The 15,768-nt window shown below is 51.5% G+C and overlaps 1 protein-coding gene across 5 annotated transcripts; it reads left to right on the top strand.

The window, feature by feature from the left end:
• The first annotated feature begins 5,959 nt into the window (after window positions 1-5,959).
• Tpm2 (tropomyosin 2) lies at window positions 5,960-14,760 on the top strand. 5 transcript variants are annotated; one of them, XM_036179853.1, is made up of 10 exons: window positions 5,960-5,977; window positions 6,252-6,432; window positions 6,874-6,999; window positions 9,931-10,064; window positions 10,164-10,281; window positions 10,375-10,445; window positions 10,944-11,019; window positions 11,201-11,263; window positions 11,383-11,452; window positions 13,553-13,862. In XM_036179853.1, exons 2-10 carry the CDS (start codon window positions 6,319-6,321, stop codon window positions 13,633-13,635), a joined length of 855 nt encoding a protein of 284 aa, XP_036035746.1. In that variant the 5' UTR covers window positions 5,960-5,977; window positions 6,252-6,318; the 3' UTR covers window positions 13,636-13,862. The 5 variants fall into 5 exon arrangements, with proteins under 5 accessions (XP_036035746.1, XP_036035750.1, XP_036035747.1 ...); XM_036179857.1 differs by lacking the exons at window positions 5,960-5,977; window positions 10,944-11,019; window positions 13,553-13,862 and adding exons at window positions 10,590-10,665; window positions 14,597-14,760 and having other exon boundaries at window positions 6,077-6,432; XM_036179854.1 differs by lacking the exons at window positions 5,960-5,977; window positions 13,553-13,862 and adding an exon at window positions 14,597-14,740 and having other exon boundaries at window positions 6,117-6,432.
• Window positions 14,761-15,768: the final 1,008 nt, after the last annotated feature.

Below are 15,768 nucleotides of genomic sequence, written 5' to 3'. Positions count from 1 at the left end.
AGATTTGGGGGGGCGGGCAGGCTTTCGATATGTAGCTTGTAGTTTTGACTGGCCTCAGACTCACAGAGATCCACCTGCATCTTGTCTCCTGAGTGCTGGGATTAAAGGTGTGCATTGCTACATCCTGCTTATTTAAGGACGTTCTTGAGTATCCTAGACATGTCGACACTTCCCTGTAATTCCAGTATGACAGAGGTAGAGGCAGAAGAATCAAGAGTTCAAAAAAAAAAAAAGTCTCAAATAAATTGTAAAAAATGATTAATTTTATTGTCTTTGAGGTTTTTGGTGTATGTACTTAATGTATATAAATGTGTGCGTGTGCATATGTGTGCACGTGCGCTCATGTGCACACAACTGTGCATGTGAGGAGGCCAGAGAAAAACATTGATGTCCTCTGTTGCTCTCCATCTCCTCTAGAGATTAGCTCTGTCACTGAGCCTGGGCGAGGCTGGTGGCTAACAAGCCCTAGCAATCCCGTCTTTACCCACAATGCTGGGGTTAAAGGTACATAAGGGCCACACCCAGATCTTTATGTGGGTGCTGGGATATGAATGCTCAGTAGTTCTTACCCACCTAGCCATCATGCCATTCGCCTCTTTAAAAAGAAAAGGTCTCAGGACTGGGAAGATACCTCAAGCATGAAGACCTGAATTTGGGATGCCCAGCACCCACATAAAAGCTGGGTGTAGCTAGGCAGTGGTGGCTCATGCCTTTAATTCCAGCACTTGAGAGGCAGAGGCAGGTGGATCTCTTTGAGTTCAAGGCCAGCCTGGTCTACAGAGTGAGTTCCAGGACAGCCAGGGATACTTAGAGAAATCCTGTCTCAAAAACAAACAAAACAAACAAATGGAAAAAAAAAACAAAAAAACTGTGTGTGCCCATGTGTATCTATAACCCTAAGAGTCAGAGAAAGGCAGGTACCAGGGCCTCCGTGGCTAGCCAGTGTAGCCTAAATGGAAGCTCTGTGTTCATTAAGAGATCCTGTCGCTAAAATAAATAATAAAAATAGGTAGAGAGCAATAGAAGAAAGTGTCTGACATCAACATCTGGCCTCCCCACCTACATGCACACACACACACACACACACACACACACACACACATACACACACATCCAACAGGATCAGGATATCATGTAGCCCAGGCTGGCCTTGAACTCACCATATAAGGTGACCTTGAATTCCTGATCCTCTTATCTCCACCTCTCAAGTGCTGGGATTATAAAAGTGTAGCACCATGTCCAGTTTATTTGGTTCTGGAGATTGAACTCAAGGCCTTGTACATGCTAGTGAAGTGAGCTACATCCTCAGCCCTGAATTGTGTGTGTGTGGTTTTTGTTTGTTTGGTTTTTAAAGAAGAGTCTCACTGTGTGGCTCTGGATGGCCTGCAACTTGCTATGTAGACCAGGCTGGCCTTGAACTCATAGGTGCTGAAGATTTATTTTTATTTTATGTTTGTGTGTGTGTTCAGCCATTCGTGGTGCACCTGAATGTATGTATGTGCACTGCATGTGTGAAGTGCCTGCTTTAGCCTGAAGAGGGTGCTATATCCTCTGGAACTGAAGTTACAGACCATTGTGAGCTGTTATGGGAACCAAACCTGGGTCCTCTGCAAGAACAGCAAGTGCTTTTAACTGCTGAGCCATCTCTCCAGCCCCTGGATCTTAATTCTTAAGCAGAAACTTTTCCTCTCTTTTCTTCTCTCTTCTCCTCTGTGTGTGTGTGTTATTGTTGTTATCTTTGTTTGGGACAGGGTCTCATGTAGACCAGGATGGCCTCAAATTCACTATGTGGCCAAAACTGGCCTTGAACTCCTCATCTTTCCGTCTCTACTTCCCAAGTGCTAGCATTACGACCATGCTGACTATGCCTAGACAAAAGCCTTTTCACAAGTGTGTGACTCCTCCGATGAACTTTGAAATACACACGAAGCACTTCAGCATGCACAAGTGTGATGGCTTCCCTGAGAAGAGCAGGCCGTTTTTAAGTGTGAACCATTTGGCATGATTGCATGTGAGTGTGTGTGTGTAATACCATGTTTACTTGAGAAGTAACTGAAAAACTGTGGTTCTCAGACTTGGATATCTGGCAGATCTGTTCTCACAAAGGAACAATGAATCAGTCACATCAGAGAAAAATCTGACAGTGTTTGTTACTGATTATACAATTAAAATTTTCAAGTGAAATGGGGTGGTGGTGATGCACACTTTTAATCCCAGCACTCCAGAGGCAGAGCCAGGCAGATCTCTGTGAGTTTGAGGCCAGCCTGGTCTACAGAGCGATATCCAGGACAGGCACCAAAGCTACACAGAGAAACCCTGTCTTGAAAAACAAAAACAAAAACAAAAACTTTTCTCTGACCCCATGACTTCATAGCTTCCCCAAATTAAAACATAGTTGTAGACTCTCTGATGAAATAAATCAAGATATTAAGGAATGTGATATTTTGATATAGTGAATTTATTGAAATGTGTCAACATTTGGAACATCTGTATGGATCAGTGAATCAATATTTTCTAAATGACCAGTGAACGATATAACAAAACTATATGTGAGTAAATGATTACCCCAAAGAAGGATAAGAAGTTCAAAGTAAACATGGCGGTACACATCTTTGATCCTGGGCAGAGTAAGGTGACAGTTCCAGGCCAGGCCAGGCTACGTAGCAAGTTCCAGGTTAGTCAGGGCTACATAGAGAGACTCTGTCTCGAGAGAAAAAAAAAAAAGTTCAAGGTCATTCTCATTGATTCAAGACCAGCCAGCCCTGGGGTACATGAAACCCTGTCAATCCCCTCCCAGAAAAAAATTTAACAAATGTAATAATTGCTATGATTCACTAATTTGAGGGAGGGGATATACTTTATCATTCACAATGTTATTTATATTAACATGATGGTGTATAATAGGTGTGTGCACGTGTGTGTGTATATGTATGTTTGTGTGTATGTGTATGTATATGTATGTATGTGTGTGTATGTGTGTATGTATGTGTGTGTATGTTTATGTGTGTATGTTTGTGTGTGTATGTTTGTATGTATGTATGTGTGTGTATGTATGTATGTGTGTGTATGTATGTGTGTGTGTTTGTGTGTGTGTGTATGTATGTGTGTATGTTTGTGTGTATATGTATGTGTATGTTTGTGTGTGTATGTGTATGTGTGTGTGTATGTGTATGTGTGTGTATGTGTGTATGTATGTGTGTATGTTTGTGTGTATATGTATGTGTATGTTTGTGTGTGTATGTGTATGTGTGTGTATGTATGTGTGTGTATGTGTGTATGTATGTATGTGTGTATGTTTGTGTGTATATGTATGTTTGTGTGTGTATGTGTGTGTGTATGTGTGTATGTATGTGTGTGTATGTGTGTATGTGTGTGTGTATGTGTGTATGTATGTATGTGTGTGTATGTTTGTGTGTATATGTATGTTTGTGTGTGTATGTGTGTATGTATGTATGTATGTATGTATGTGTGTGTATGTGTGTATGTATGTGTGTGTATGTATGTGTGTGTGTATGTGTGTTGGTTTATGTAGTGTGTGATAGTAGTGTGAGTGGTGTGTCTAGACTGTGTGTTTTGTTTGAGACAGGTCTAATGTAGTCAGGTTGGCCTTCAACTGGATATGTAGCAGAGGACGGCCTAGAACTGCTGCTCCTCCCACACCACCTGAGTGCTGGGATTACTGGCCACACTGATCAGTTCATGCTGTGTTAGGGAAGAACCCAGGGTTGGAGCATGCTAGGCAAACCATAACAGCTAAGCTCCATCTCCAGCCTTTACTTTTGTGATTTTCAGTGAACTCCTAACTATGTTTTACATTTTCTGGGCTTGCATCCTAATACAGCGAGTGTTGATTCTAATAACTCCTTCAACAAACGCTATTGGGGGATCTTCAGTGATTTCTGAGCTCATAGTTCTAACAGCAAAAACATTGCGGCACTCTGCACTAGACCATTCATCTCTCTAAATCCACACCATATTGGCTGGCCTATTTGAGCGCCTGGAAGCTACGTAAAATCCGCACTGCGAATATTTACTACCTACTCTAAGCCTGGGACTGTTCAAGGGGCTGCGGACTCAACTAAGAACAAGAGTCTAAGAACAAGAGTCCTTGCTCTGGAGGACTCACAGGACAAACAGGCACAGGAATGTGTAGCAGACTAGGCTGAGAATCAAGGTTTACACTGGAAAACAAGGGCCTCCTAGATGAAAGGGGCCAGGAGGGCAGCGGCCAGGGAAGGGCTTCCCAGAAGAGCTGACACCTGATCTGAGCCTTAAAGGCCACTGGCAATCAATTTAGGGAAGGGTGTTTTAGAGAGAGGGAACAGCATGCGTAAACTGTGGACGCTGTTAAGAAAGGTCTGGCTATTTCCAGCCCCTGTCCACAGCTCAACATGCATGTGAGGTGAAGCACTAATCTGAGGACCGGAGTGAGGCTGGAACTGAAGATGAGGCTAGCGAAGTAGGCAGGGAGGGGCCCAAACAAAGAGCACGTCGACCATATTAAGAAATGTGAATGGGTTTTGTTTTTTCTTTTTAATATTGAAGGCGCAAAAGGAATAGGGAGGGGGCACTGGAGGATTTTTCTATTCCACTAACTTAAAAAAAAAAAAAAAATTGGCATCAAAAGCCAGGGGTAGTTAAATAAATGAAGGAACTAGAGAACCAGGAACAAGAAAGGCCACAACCGACCCAGAAAGCACCAGGAACTGTTCAAGAAAGCAAGCTCAGAGCCCACTTCGACTTCCAGGAGTCTGAAGGAGCAAGAAGGCTCCCCAGGATTCTGGGCCTGTGAAGAGTGGAAGACAAGGAGGGGAAGAAAGCTAAGCCCTAGGGGTCTAGCATAGGCTTATCGGATGGACGCGAGATAACTTTGTCTTTCACAGAATTTAGGGAACACACCGCAGTGGGCTGGAGTCAACGCCAAGGTCAGTCCGGTGTGCTCTAGCTGGTGTGAGGCTAGTTAAGACAGCCAAGCAGATGAGGAGTCACTTCCCGCCCCTTGCACACCCGCCAGCCCTCTGCCCAGGATTCCCACGGTGGTGGTCCTCAGCCCGCCAGCAAATCCCAGGCCTCCGACCCCTCTGCACCCGCTGCTCCGGGCGAGGCGCTGCCCACTCCCTCCCGGGCGCCGGGGCGCTCGCTCCCCTCGCCCACCCCGGAGCTCCGCCGAGGTTTGTAGAAGCCTGGGAGGAGGGCACGTCTCACCGCCCGCTCCCAAGGCCGGGCGTTCCCTTCGGCTCTCGGTGGCCCGGCCCCGCCCCTCCACGGGGAAACATCCCAAAAAAGGTCAGAAAAGAAAATTTGGAGTCAAGTTGGCCCATTGGGGAAGACCGCCGAGTCCGCTGGGAGAAGTGGGGAGGAGGGCGGGCGCCGGGGAAAGAGAGAGCGGCGAAAGTGGGGGTGGTGGGGGGAGCAGACAGAGCCCGAGGGGGCGGGAGCGCCGGGTCCCGGGTGGGAGTGGGGGTGGGGAGAGCGCCCTGGCCAGCCCGGCTGCAGCCTCGTGGAAAATATGCGGGGCACGTGGGGGGGGGGGCGGGCGGGAGCTGAGAACCTGGCTCTGGGCACTGAGACTGGGAGAGGACACTAGGTTAATAGATGCCAGGCCCGCCCTTGGGGGCAGCAGGCCTCCTGCCTCAGTTTCCCCAAGCACTCCAAGAGACTTCGCCACCACCTTCATGTCGGTAGCGCAAACCCGGAGTCTGGGACCCGGGGTAAACTGAGGCACTCGAGGCGTGCAGGAGATCCGCCTCCTAAGAGACATTTAATCCGGGGGGATTTACAGGAAACTTCTAAATTAAGGGCAGCGGCTGCTGCTAGCTGAGGGGGGGCACGCGGTCCCTGCGCCCGGGCAGCTGCCGTGAGCTCACGCCCTGAAATAGCCCCGCGGGCCCCAGCCCCAGCTGCCACTGGGCCCGGCTGTCACTCAGAGGAAGCGCTGAGCCCCCGGCCCAAGGGTCCTATCCCTCTGCTGAGCAAGGTTTTTACAGCCCTGAATTTTCCTTCCGACGGCTGGCGGGGGAAGAGGGGAGGCGGGGCCAGGACCCGAGGGGGCGGGCCGGAGGGGTGGGCGCAAAGAGCAGCCGCGCCCCGCGACCGGGCAGTGCTTCTGCCCCTACAAGGTTTGGGACTTGGTGGGGGAGGGTCCTGGCCCCCGGCTCCGCCCGGTCCCTCCCCGCCTTTTAGGCGCCCGCGCTCCTGGGACATCCCAGTCCCTCTCGGTCCTCCTGATCTGTCCCCCCCTGTGCATCCAGTGCCCGCCGACAGCCGAGTCTATCCAGTCTTCACAGCCCGCCCGTCGGCCCACCCCCCACCGCAGCCATGGACGCCATCAAGAAGAAGATGCAGATGCTGAAACTGGACAAGGAGAATGCCATCGACCGCGCAGAGCAGGCGGAAGCCGACAAGAAGCAAGCTGAGGACCGATGCAAGCAGGTGGGGTCCAGTGTACCCTCCCCTTCTCTCCCCGAGCCTTGGGTCTGCTCTCCAAGGCCTTCCTATCAATGTGGGGGCCGGGCCTTCCCAGGACCTTCCAGAGCTCAGTCCTAACTGGAGCTTTCATCCTACCCACCACAGCCTGAGGAGTCCCCAGTTACAGTTCCTGTCATTCCAAAGCTGCAATGGGTCCTTGCCTCTTGAGGTTTATACTTTCTCCTCCCAGGGCCTCCTGCCGACTGGACTGTCTCTCCTTCACCCTTCTTCTCCCCCCAACAATCTCCAAGTATCTCCTAGAACCCCCCCCCGCCTCCCCCCTACACACACACACACACACACACACACACACACACACACACACACACATCCTTCCCAGACCTGGCCTTCCTTGCCTCCAGGGCCTGACCCAGACCTGGCTGATCAAGTCTCTCTCTTCCACAGCTGGAGGAAGAGCAGCAGGCCCTCCAGAAGAAGCTGAAGGGGACAGAGGATGAGGTGGAAAAGTATTCCGAGTCTGTGAAGGATGCCCAGGAGAAACTGGAGCAGGCCGAGAAGAAGGCCACCGACGTGAGTGTGGGTTTGGGGAGTTTTAGGGGCCCTAGGACACTGGTGAGGAGCCCTAGGCATGATCTCGAAGGAAGAAAGGGACCTAGGTCTCTAACACCAGAACAGACTTGGTTTCCTCTGTGTAACATCAGCCAGGGGCAGGTTTACACAAGTAACTCAAGACTCTGGGTAAATCAAAACCACCTACCACTTCCCCCCAGGACTCAGCCCTGTAATTCCCTTTGGGTCCAGCCCTTAGAATGCACAGTGATTGAATGGTGAGTCATTGTGGGGGGGGGTGAGAATTTACCACCCCCCACCCCTTGATGAATCCTCCTTCTGAGAACCAAGAGGAGGAGACTGCAGCCACATTTGGTGTGTGGGAGGGTTGGGGTTGAATGTGGGGAGCCAGCGCGCAGGAGAGGGAGAGTGTTCCAGAGACGGGGCTCTGATTTGAATTACAGCACTAAGGGGCCCTTAGGAAGTCCCTGCCCCTGACCTTCTGGCACCAGCTGCTGCCCTGGAGCCTCAGCTCAGGTTCCCATGGCTCCTCATTTACCCTCATTAAAGCTGTCAACCTCAGGCCCCGGCCAGGCCACAGGGCCGAGGCCCAGGGCCACAACTGCCAAAGCAGTCTCCTTGGCAGGCTCCGCTTACCCTGAGGTTTCCCTGCCTGTCCCCAACCAGACTTCTCTGCTTCCTCCATTCCCCATGCACGCATGCACATCTTCAGTCAGGATGATCATATGACTGCAGACGGCACTTTCCACCATTGCCTGCCTCGGTTTCTAGTTTTAAGTTTAGGATGAGTCTGTAAGCAGGGCCTGGGGGTGAGTGACACAGCCCTGGTCTGAGCACCTGAGATGGGATTGGTGTTGCTCATTCTCCACTCCTCCGGCCCCCCAGAGCTCGGCTTCTTTGACCTCCACTCTCCAGTTCTGGTTGTCGACCAGCTCTGGCACTTGGGAGGGAACTGACCTGCAGCTGCTAGCAAAGTTGACCCTGGGCATCTGATACTCTATAAATAACCAAGGCTCAGTGCAGCTGGAGGCAAGACTGGAAACCCAAGGAGCTGGATGGGGGGTGTGGGGGGTGGGCAGGGACAGTTGGGGAAGCAGGCAGCCCTGCCAGTAATAAATAGGAAATGTGGCCCGATTTTATAGCGTTCCCTTGAACACGGCAGTTAACTTACGTGGTGCCTCGATTTCTCTTCTGTTTCCCATTTAGCCGATGGGGACTATTGTAGTGACTATCCTGCAGTGGGAGAGCCCCGAGCATCCATAGCTTAGAAAAACAGACATGACAGCTATCAGCCCCGGGTTGACCACAGGACTTCTCAGACTCGGCGGTCATGTGTTGCCCTCCCACCTCTCCGGAGTAAGCCCTCAGTGCCCCCCAGAGCCATTCTCCCCTGAGCTGTCTCCAGAGTGTTTCCACATTGAGTCACTGGGCCCTGTGCCCATGATGGACTCTTGTTCTAGGTGGCCAAACTCCAGGTATGGAAGGCACCTGGAGGACAGGCTAGAAACCACGTTCTATATATGGCGATGTGTTTCTCTTGCTCTGCAATGTTGTCCAGAGCCTGCCTTCTGTACCAGCCTCACCCACGGAGTGCTGCCCCCTCCCCCAGCTCTTCCCCTCCAATAGTCTGGGCCTTTCTTCTTTTCGGTCTTAAATCTCAACAGGGGTTTTTGTCTTGGAGAATGAGCAGGGGCTCTCTAGCCTTTATGAAGGGAGGACACTGAGCAGGCCATGTATTCAGAACGTTATCTACAGAGTGTGTTGCTATTTCCCATAGTGGTAATTAGAACCAACTGGGAACTTTAAAAAAAAAGTAAGGAGGAGCTGGAGAGATGGTTCAGTGGTTAAGAGCACTTGCTGTTCTTCCAGAATACCTGGGTCCAGTTCCTGATGCCTCAAACCGTATGGGCACTAGGCACACATGCAGTGCACATACATTCGGGCAAAAAAAACCGATACATATAAAAATTAAAAAAAATACTTTTTTTTTTTTTAAAGGCACAAGACTCCCAAGCCCCTTGGAGGTCTCAATTCAGTGAATCTAGTGTGGAGTTGAAAACCTGTTTAGTTTTATGAACCTCACAGCTGGTCTAGTTGATTAATAGTGCATTATCTCAGAAGCGTCCAAAGGAGCTGATTGTTAGCTCCGATTTATGAAGGAGGAAACTGAGGCCTAGAGAGGCCAAATGTGCTGCCCAAGGTCATGTAACAAGCGTGGAGTAGCTGAGCCATAGCTCCAAGACCACAGTCTGACTCGGAGCCAGCGCACTAAACACCACACTGGTGTTATCATCTTCCCCTACAGGCGGCTCGCCCCACCCTACCTCTCTTTTCTCAGGGTAGCCTGCGTTTCCCTGGATCTGCTCCAAAACCTCTAAGGTTCTGCTTCCATATTCAGAGTCTGAGTATCATCACCCGCATTCCCTCCTCCCACCCCACTGTCACCTTGGCAGGGAGCCCTCCATGCTCCTTACAGGCCTGGCTTGTCTCGCTGAGTCCTTGCCGAGAGTCTGCCTGGTAGCTGGTGACGTCACGGAACTTGATTCTGTGATTGGCTGCTTTTTAGCAGGGGCAAAGTCTGGTTGTACTGAGTCTTCCCAGCGCCCCCTTACCTGAGCCAGGCTATGCTTTGTAGGAATCACAGCTGCCTCAGACTTAGGCGTCAGCATTTGGAGTGGTCTCCAGGGGATTAGAGGAACCGACCCCCTAGTTGCTAACCGTGCATAGTGCCGGAAGAGGAAGCACCTCGGGAGAATGGAGCTTGTATGGGGAGTGCAGGTTTTCACCTAAGCAGGGGATTGTTTAGATGGGGGCAAATACATTGAACACTAGAAAGCTAAGATTCAGGACAGGCATTGTGCTGTCCTTGGAGCTTAGCGGATCCTCACTAAGGTATACAAGGCCTTTTGACCTCTGCCCTCTGCCCCACAGGCTGAAGCCGATGTGGCCTCCCTGAACCGCCGCATTCAGCTAGTAGAGGAGGAGTTGGATCGGGCCCAGGAGCGCCTGGCTACAGCCTTGCAAAAGCTGGAGGAGGCTGAGAAAGCGGCTGATGAGAGCGAGAGGTGGGGAGCGGGCCCTGGAGGGGGGCAGGTCAGGGGCTGCCCAGGGAGGGCCTGGCTCTGCTGGCCCTGACCCCACACGCACCGTCTCCCGCCTCTCAGAGGAATGAAGGTCATTGAGAACCGGGCCATGAAGGATGAGGAAAAGATGGAGCTGCAGGAGATGCAGCTGAAGGAAGCCAAGCACATCGCTGAAGACTCTGACCGCAAATACGAGGAGGTGATGGCCTTGCCCCGCTACACTCTCACCCACGGTCCCCAGAGTCCCCTGTGGGTCACCGCTGACCTACCTCTCCCTCCCACTTCCCCTCAGGTGGCCAGGAAGCTGGTGATCCTGGAAGGAGAGCTGGAGCGCTCAGAAGAGAGGGCGGAGGTGGCTGAGAGGTAAGGCTGCCCTGGAGGTGCCAAGGGAACAGTCGGCAGCTGAGGGCTCTGCTGTGGGGCACTGTGGACACTGGTCAGGTAGTTCCCCAGGCCAGAGGCCACAGGGACAAGCCTTGTCCTCTGATCTACGCCTGCTGCCCCCAGCCGAGCCAGGCAGCTGGAGGAGGAGCTTCGAACCATGGACCAGGCCCTCAAGTCGCTGATAGCCTCAGAGGAGGAGGTAGTAACCTCTCTGGGCCTTTCTAGGCAACGGCAGGCACCTTTTCCCACCTCACCTCACGTCTCTCCTCAGCTCAGCATCTCAGGCTGCTGTCTCTCTCCCCGCAGTAGGAATTCGGGGCTGGAGGTGGGGTTGCGGCTTCCAAGCTCACCAGCTGTCACTCACTCTCACCACTGCTCTTCTCTTTTCTCCTCCACCCCTCCCCCACTGGGCCACCCCCCCCCCACTGTCCCACCTCACTGTGCCTTCACACTCCACCCTGGCACACACCCCTGCAGTAAATGTGGGGACCTAGAGGAGGAGCTGAAAATTGTTACCAACAACTTGAAATCCCTGGAGGCCCAAGCGGACAAGGTAGAGGGGGCAGCGGGGACAGTGAGCCGGGCAGTGAGTGGGTAGTGAGGACCGGGTTGTGCAGGGCGGAGAAGAGGGCGTAGGGGGGGGGGGTGCAAGCTGCTTCCCGAAGATCAGCAGGAGCTGAAGGGTTCAGGATGAAGGATGCAGTTTGCTGACAGCATGTGTGTGTCTCTTAAAGTATTCCACCAAAGAGGACAAGTACGAAGAGGAGATCAAACTTCTGGAGGAGAAGCTCAAGGAGGTGAGGTTGCCCCGGGCAGGAAATTGAGGGTTTGAGACCAGAAAGAAGGGTGAGTGCAGGGAGGCTCTCTGGGAAGGCCTCTTTCTTGGCCATGCCTCCTAATCCCTTCTTTATTCCAGGCTGAGACCCGAGCAGAGTTTGCTGAAAGATCTGTGGCAAAGTTGGAGAAAACCATTGATGACCTGGAAGGTAAAAAGGATACTCCTCCACACCCGTCCCTATCAGCTTTTCCCTGATCCCCATGTTAAATGAGCCGGATTACCCAGGGCTCCGTAGACTCTGGTGGGCCATGTCCATGGTCCAAGGAATCAGGACAGGCCACTCCACTGCTTCTCAAGTTTAGAATGAATGAAGAGTTAGAAACAGATTGCTGGGACTGGAGAGCTGGCTCAGTGGTTAAGGGAACTGGCTGCTCTTCCAGAGGACCCGGGTTTGAGTCCCAGCATCTACATGGTGGCTCATGAGCTTCTGTAACTCCAGTTCTGGCCTCTGTTGGCACCATGCATGCACATAGTATGTAGACATGCAGGCAAAACACCCATATATGTAAAATATTGGGTTTTTTTTTGTTTTGTTTTTTGTTTTTGTTTTTTTGAGACAGAGTTTTTCCGTGTAGCCCTGGCTGTCCTGAAACTTTGTAGACCAGGTTGGCCTCAAACTCAGAGATCCACCTGCCTCTGCCTCTGCCTCCTGAGTGCTGGGATTAAAGGCGTACAAGACCACTGCCCAGCACAATTTTTTAATCTAAAAATAGAAAACATATTCCTGGGCTTGGAAGGTGGTTTATTGAGTAAAGCATCATCCCACAACGTGAGGACATGAATTCTGATACCCAGAACACATGGAAAAGCTAGGCACAGTGTCTGTAGCTCCAACACTCCTAACACTATAGGATAGAAAAGGGGTGTGGAGACAGGAGGATGGCTAGAACCTCAACTGGCCTGACATTTGAAGTGATTATAAGACTGGTCTCAAACGAGGTAGAAGATAAGAACCAACACCAGAGTTGACCTCTGACCTCCACACAGACACCATAGTATACATACACCGACAAGCACACTCACACATCATTACATATCCACCCCATTTTTTAAATTGGATTCCTGAGGGCTGGAGTAGTAGAGCACATGGGAGGCCCTGGTTTAATGGAAATAAATAAATAAATAAATAAGAAAAAAGTAAAACAGATTCTAGATCCTACTCCAAATGATTCCTTTCCCTCAATGGGATCTTCTTTTTTTTTTTTTTTTCCCTTCGAGACAGGGTTTCTCTGTGTAGTTTTGGTGCCTGTCCTGGAACTCACTCTGTAGACCAGGCTGGCCTCAAACTCACAGAGATCCACCTGCCTCTGCCTCCCGAGTGCTGGGCTTAAAGGCGTGCACCACCACTGCCCGGCCCTGGACAGGATCTTACTCTGTAGACCAGGCTGGTGATCCCCTGGAATCTGGTTCCACAATGCTGGTGTTACAGACTTGGGCCACCAGCTCCTTAATGCTGATGCGGTTTTTGTCCAAGGACAAAAGAAATCGTCTTATTGCTTTGTAAGGATGCCCCACCCCCTTGTGCCAGGGATGGAACCTCAAGCCTCGTATGTTTTAGAGCAGTGCTGCAGCCCCGAGATTTCTTTACTGAATCCAGAGCTATTTGACTGGTGGTTTTATTCAGTGCAAGGAACTGAACCTAGGGCCTCATAAATGTTAGGCAAGTTCTTTGCCACTGAGCTGTATTCCCAGCCACTGTTTGATCAAATATCAGGATTTACACAGTACTGTTAATGGAAGATACTACTTTGAGCTACACTTGGCAAAACCGGACATCCAGGTATTGGCTGGTCTGTGGCTACTGGGCTTCTCAGCGAAGGCCACCTTTCTCTTTTATTCTGACAACCCTTTTACTGTCATTAGCCCCCGTGCCTCCTCTCCCAGTCTTCTCAGGCAAGCAGGACCTTTTATCTCCACCTTTAGGACTCTTTTCTGCTCAGAACCCTTCCTTTCTCTTAAGCATGCATGCCTGCCTGCTCAGAGCACCGCCCACAGGCTCCTGGGAGATGCTGCAGCCGGGAGTGAGAAGTTGGGGTGCAGAGGACAGACAGAAGCCAGGGGAGAGAAAGGGGAAGAGGAAGCCCTGACTGCCATCTGGCCTGTCCTCCGGCCTCTCTTCTGTCCATCTCTCTGATTCTGTTTTCCATTTCATCATCTTCTCTCCCTCCTCTCCTCCTGCCCTCCTCCCCTCTTCCATCTCCCCCCCCCATGCTCCTCCCTCCTCCCCTCCCCTCCTCGGACTCCCCAGATGAAGTCTACGCACAGAAGATGAAGTACAAGGCCATCAGCGAGGAGCTGGACAACGCGCTCAATGACATCACCTCCCTCTGAGTCCATACCACTGGGGCCTCCGCAGGCCCCCTTCTCTCTTTCCATTCTCTCCCAGGGGGCGGGGCAGCCAGGAGGAGCAACATTGCAGCCAGGCCCAGGGCAGCTGAGGGAGCACGCCTGTCACTCTTGCCCCCCACTCTGGCACTGGCTTTATCCTGCTCTCTATCCACCACCCACTGACCTCCCACCTCCTCTACTACTTAATAAACTCTGAACTTGGTCTCCACGCCGTTTTCCTCCCCACTCCAAGCTCTTCATCACTGTCAAGGCACTGGTTTACTCCTGAGACCCTGGCTTTCACCCATGTCCTCAGTCTTGTGACAGCCAGCCCTCCCACAGAACACTGTGGCCCACACAGACCCTTCTGCATGACACTCCCAGCCTGTCACTTTCTGATAATCAATGCATGTGACACATGTCACCTCCCTTCTCGGCTGCCGCCCATCACTGACCTTGGAGCACTTAACTGGGATTCCAGAATCTGATGGAATGGTTGGAAGGGGGAACGGGGTGGGAGGTGGGGGGCTGGGGAGGTGGCGAGGCACAGGGGAGGGGCCGGAAGCTCAGAAAAGGTCTGGCGTGAAGTCGGAAAAGTATTGGATCTCAGCAAGAGGGGCTTTCACAGCAGCTGCAGGTCTGTTTTCTGTCCCAGTTCTGTCTGTCTGACCTTCCCTTTCCTGGCTGAACCTTTGTCTTCCCTTCTGTTTTCAACTTTCCTAAACCTAAAGGAAGACAACCCTGTTTACAATACAGGCCTCCCCATGCCACAGATACTACCCCAGCCAAGGCCTGGTGTGGGATTTGGGTCTGGCAGTCTACCCATTTGCCCAGCCATAGGCCCCAGGTCCACAAGTGTCTCCTAACATGTTTGTGTGTCGCCTTTCCCTGTCCTTGGCTCCCTCCCTCCTGTTCCTTCCTCCCGCTTCCCCTCCCCCACCTCACCTGTTGCTTCCCCTCACAGAGACTTTGGCTAGTGCCAAGGAAGAGAACGTGGAGATTCACCAGACCTTGGACCAGACCCTTCTGGAACTCAACAACCTATAGGGGCTGGCCCTGCCGCCTACCAGACTACATAGTTGCCTCCTCGGGCCAATAAACTGATGTTCCCGGCATTCCAGGGCCCTTGAGCCTTCTTTTGGTTGTAATGCTGGGGAGACCCCTGAATGAGCAGTGGGGTTCCCTTTTTAATGGGAGCTCTGAGGTGTGGGTGAAGCAGTTCCCTAGTGGTTAGGAAACTATCCTGGCCTCCAGTCCACACAGGGCAGAGCCACTGTCCATGGCACAACTCTGTTTCAACAGTCACTGGGCAGACATTCTCCAGGCAAAACTGCAAGGACAGGGTGAGAGCCGGAAAGGCTCACTCAGTGGGAGCTGAAGTTTAGAGGGTGTGGCCAAGCCAACTTCCTACTCCAACTGCTCTGTGCTCTTGCCCCAACAAGATCCATATTCTAATCCCAAGAAATGCCAAGCTAGCCCGAAAGAGACACTGTGTGGCTGAGCAAAAATGGAGGAGCTCATCTTGGGTTAACGGGTCAGGCCCAGTATCATCACAAGAGGCTCAGAGGGTTAGGAAAAAGCCGAGCATGATGGTGCGGGCCTGTAGTCCCAGCGCTCGAGATACTGAGGCTAGGACTGAGTCCTGAGCCAGCCTGAGCTACAGAGTAAGACTGTCTAGAAGGGAAAAGAGGGAAGACAACTGTGAGGGTGGGAATAAGATGAAAGGCAGCAGGTGAAGATGTGACAGTGGGAATGAGTCGGGGTACTGTGGGGAAGGGGCCGTGAGCAAGGAGTGCAGGTAGCATCTAACAAGAAGAAAAAAAATCTGGAAATGGGCGTGTCCTCCTTGAGAAACTCAGGAAGAACACAGCCCACTCACACCTGGACTAGCACATAAAGTTCATCTCGGACATCCCTGCCTCAGGACCTGTAAGAGGTCACCTCTGAGCTTGTGGGAGTTGTTGTTTTTTATTTCCCCCAGCAGCCAAGGAAATTAATAGAACACCCTTTTGATTCATGGACAAAAGCAATTTATACATGTTTTACTAGAAATATTTATTTTAAAAATAATCGAGATGAGCCAGGCATGATGGTGCCTGCGTGTAATCCCAGCACTCAAGAAGCTGAGACAGGGGG

This window comes from Onychomys torridus, chromosome 2, assembly GCF_903995425.1.
Source record: "Onychomys torridus chromosome 2, mOncTor1.1, whole genome shotgun sequence".
NCBI lineage: Eukaryota > Metazoa > Chordata > Mammalia > Rodentia > Cricetidae > Onychomys > Onychomys torridus.
Note: the sequence above shows the minus strand (reverse complement) of the source record. Positions and strands in the feature narration are given on the sequence as shown.

What these genes read in the sequence shown, in the direction of transcription:
- Tpm2 (XM_036179857.1), top strand. Translation starts at nt 6,319, where the DNA reads ATGGACGCCATCAAGAAGAAGATGCAGATGCTGAAACTGGACAAGGAG. An exon ending in CTGAGGACCGATGCAAGCAG is followed by an intron (nt 6,433 to 6,873) that starts GTGGGGTCCAGT and finishes TCTCTTCCACAG; the next exon opens with CTGGAGGAAGAGCAGCAGGC. An exon ending in AACCATTGATGACCTGGAAG is followed by an intron (nt 11,453 to 14,596) that starts GTAAAAAGGATA and finishes TTCCCCTCACAG; the next exon opens with AGACTTTGGCTAGTGCCAAG.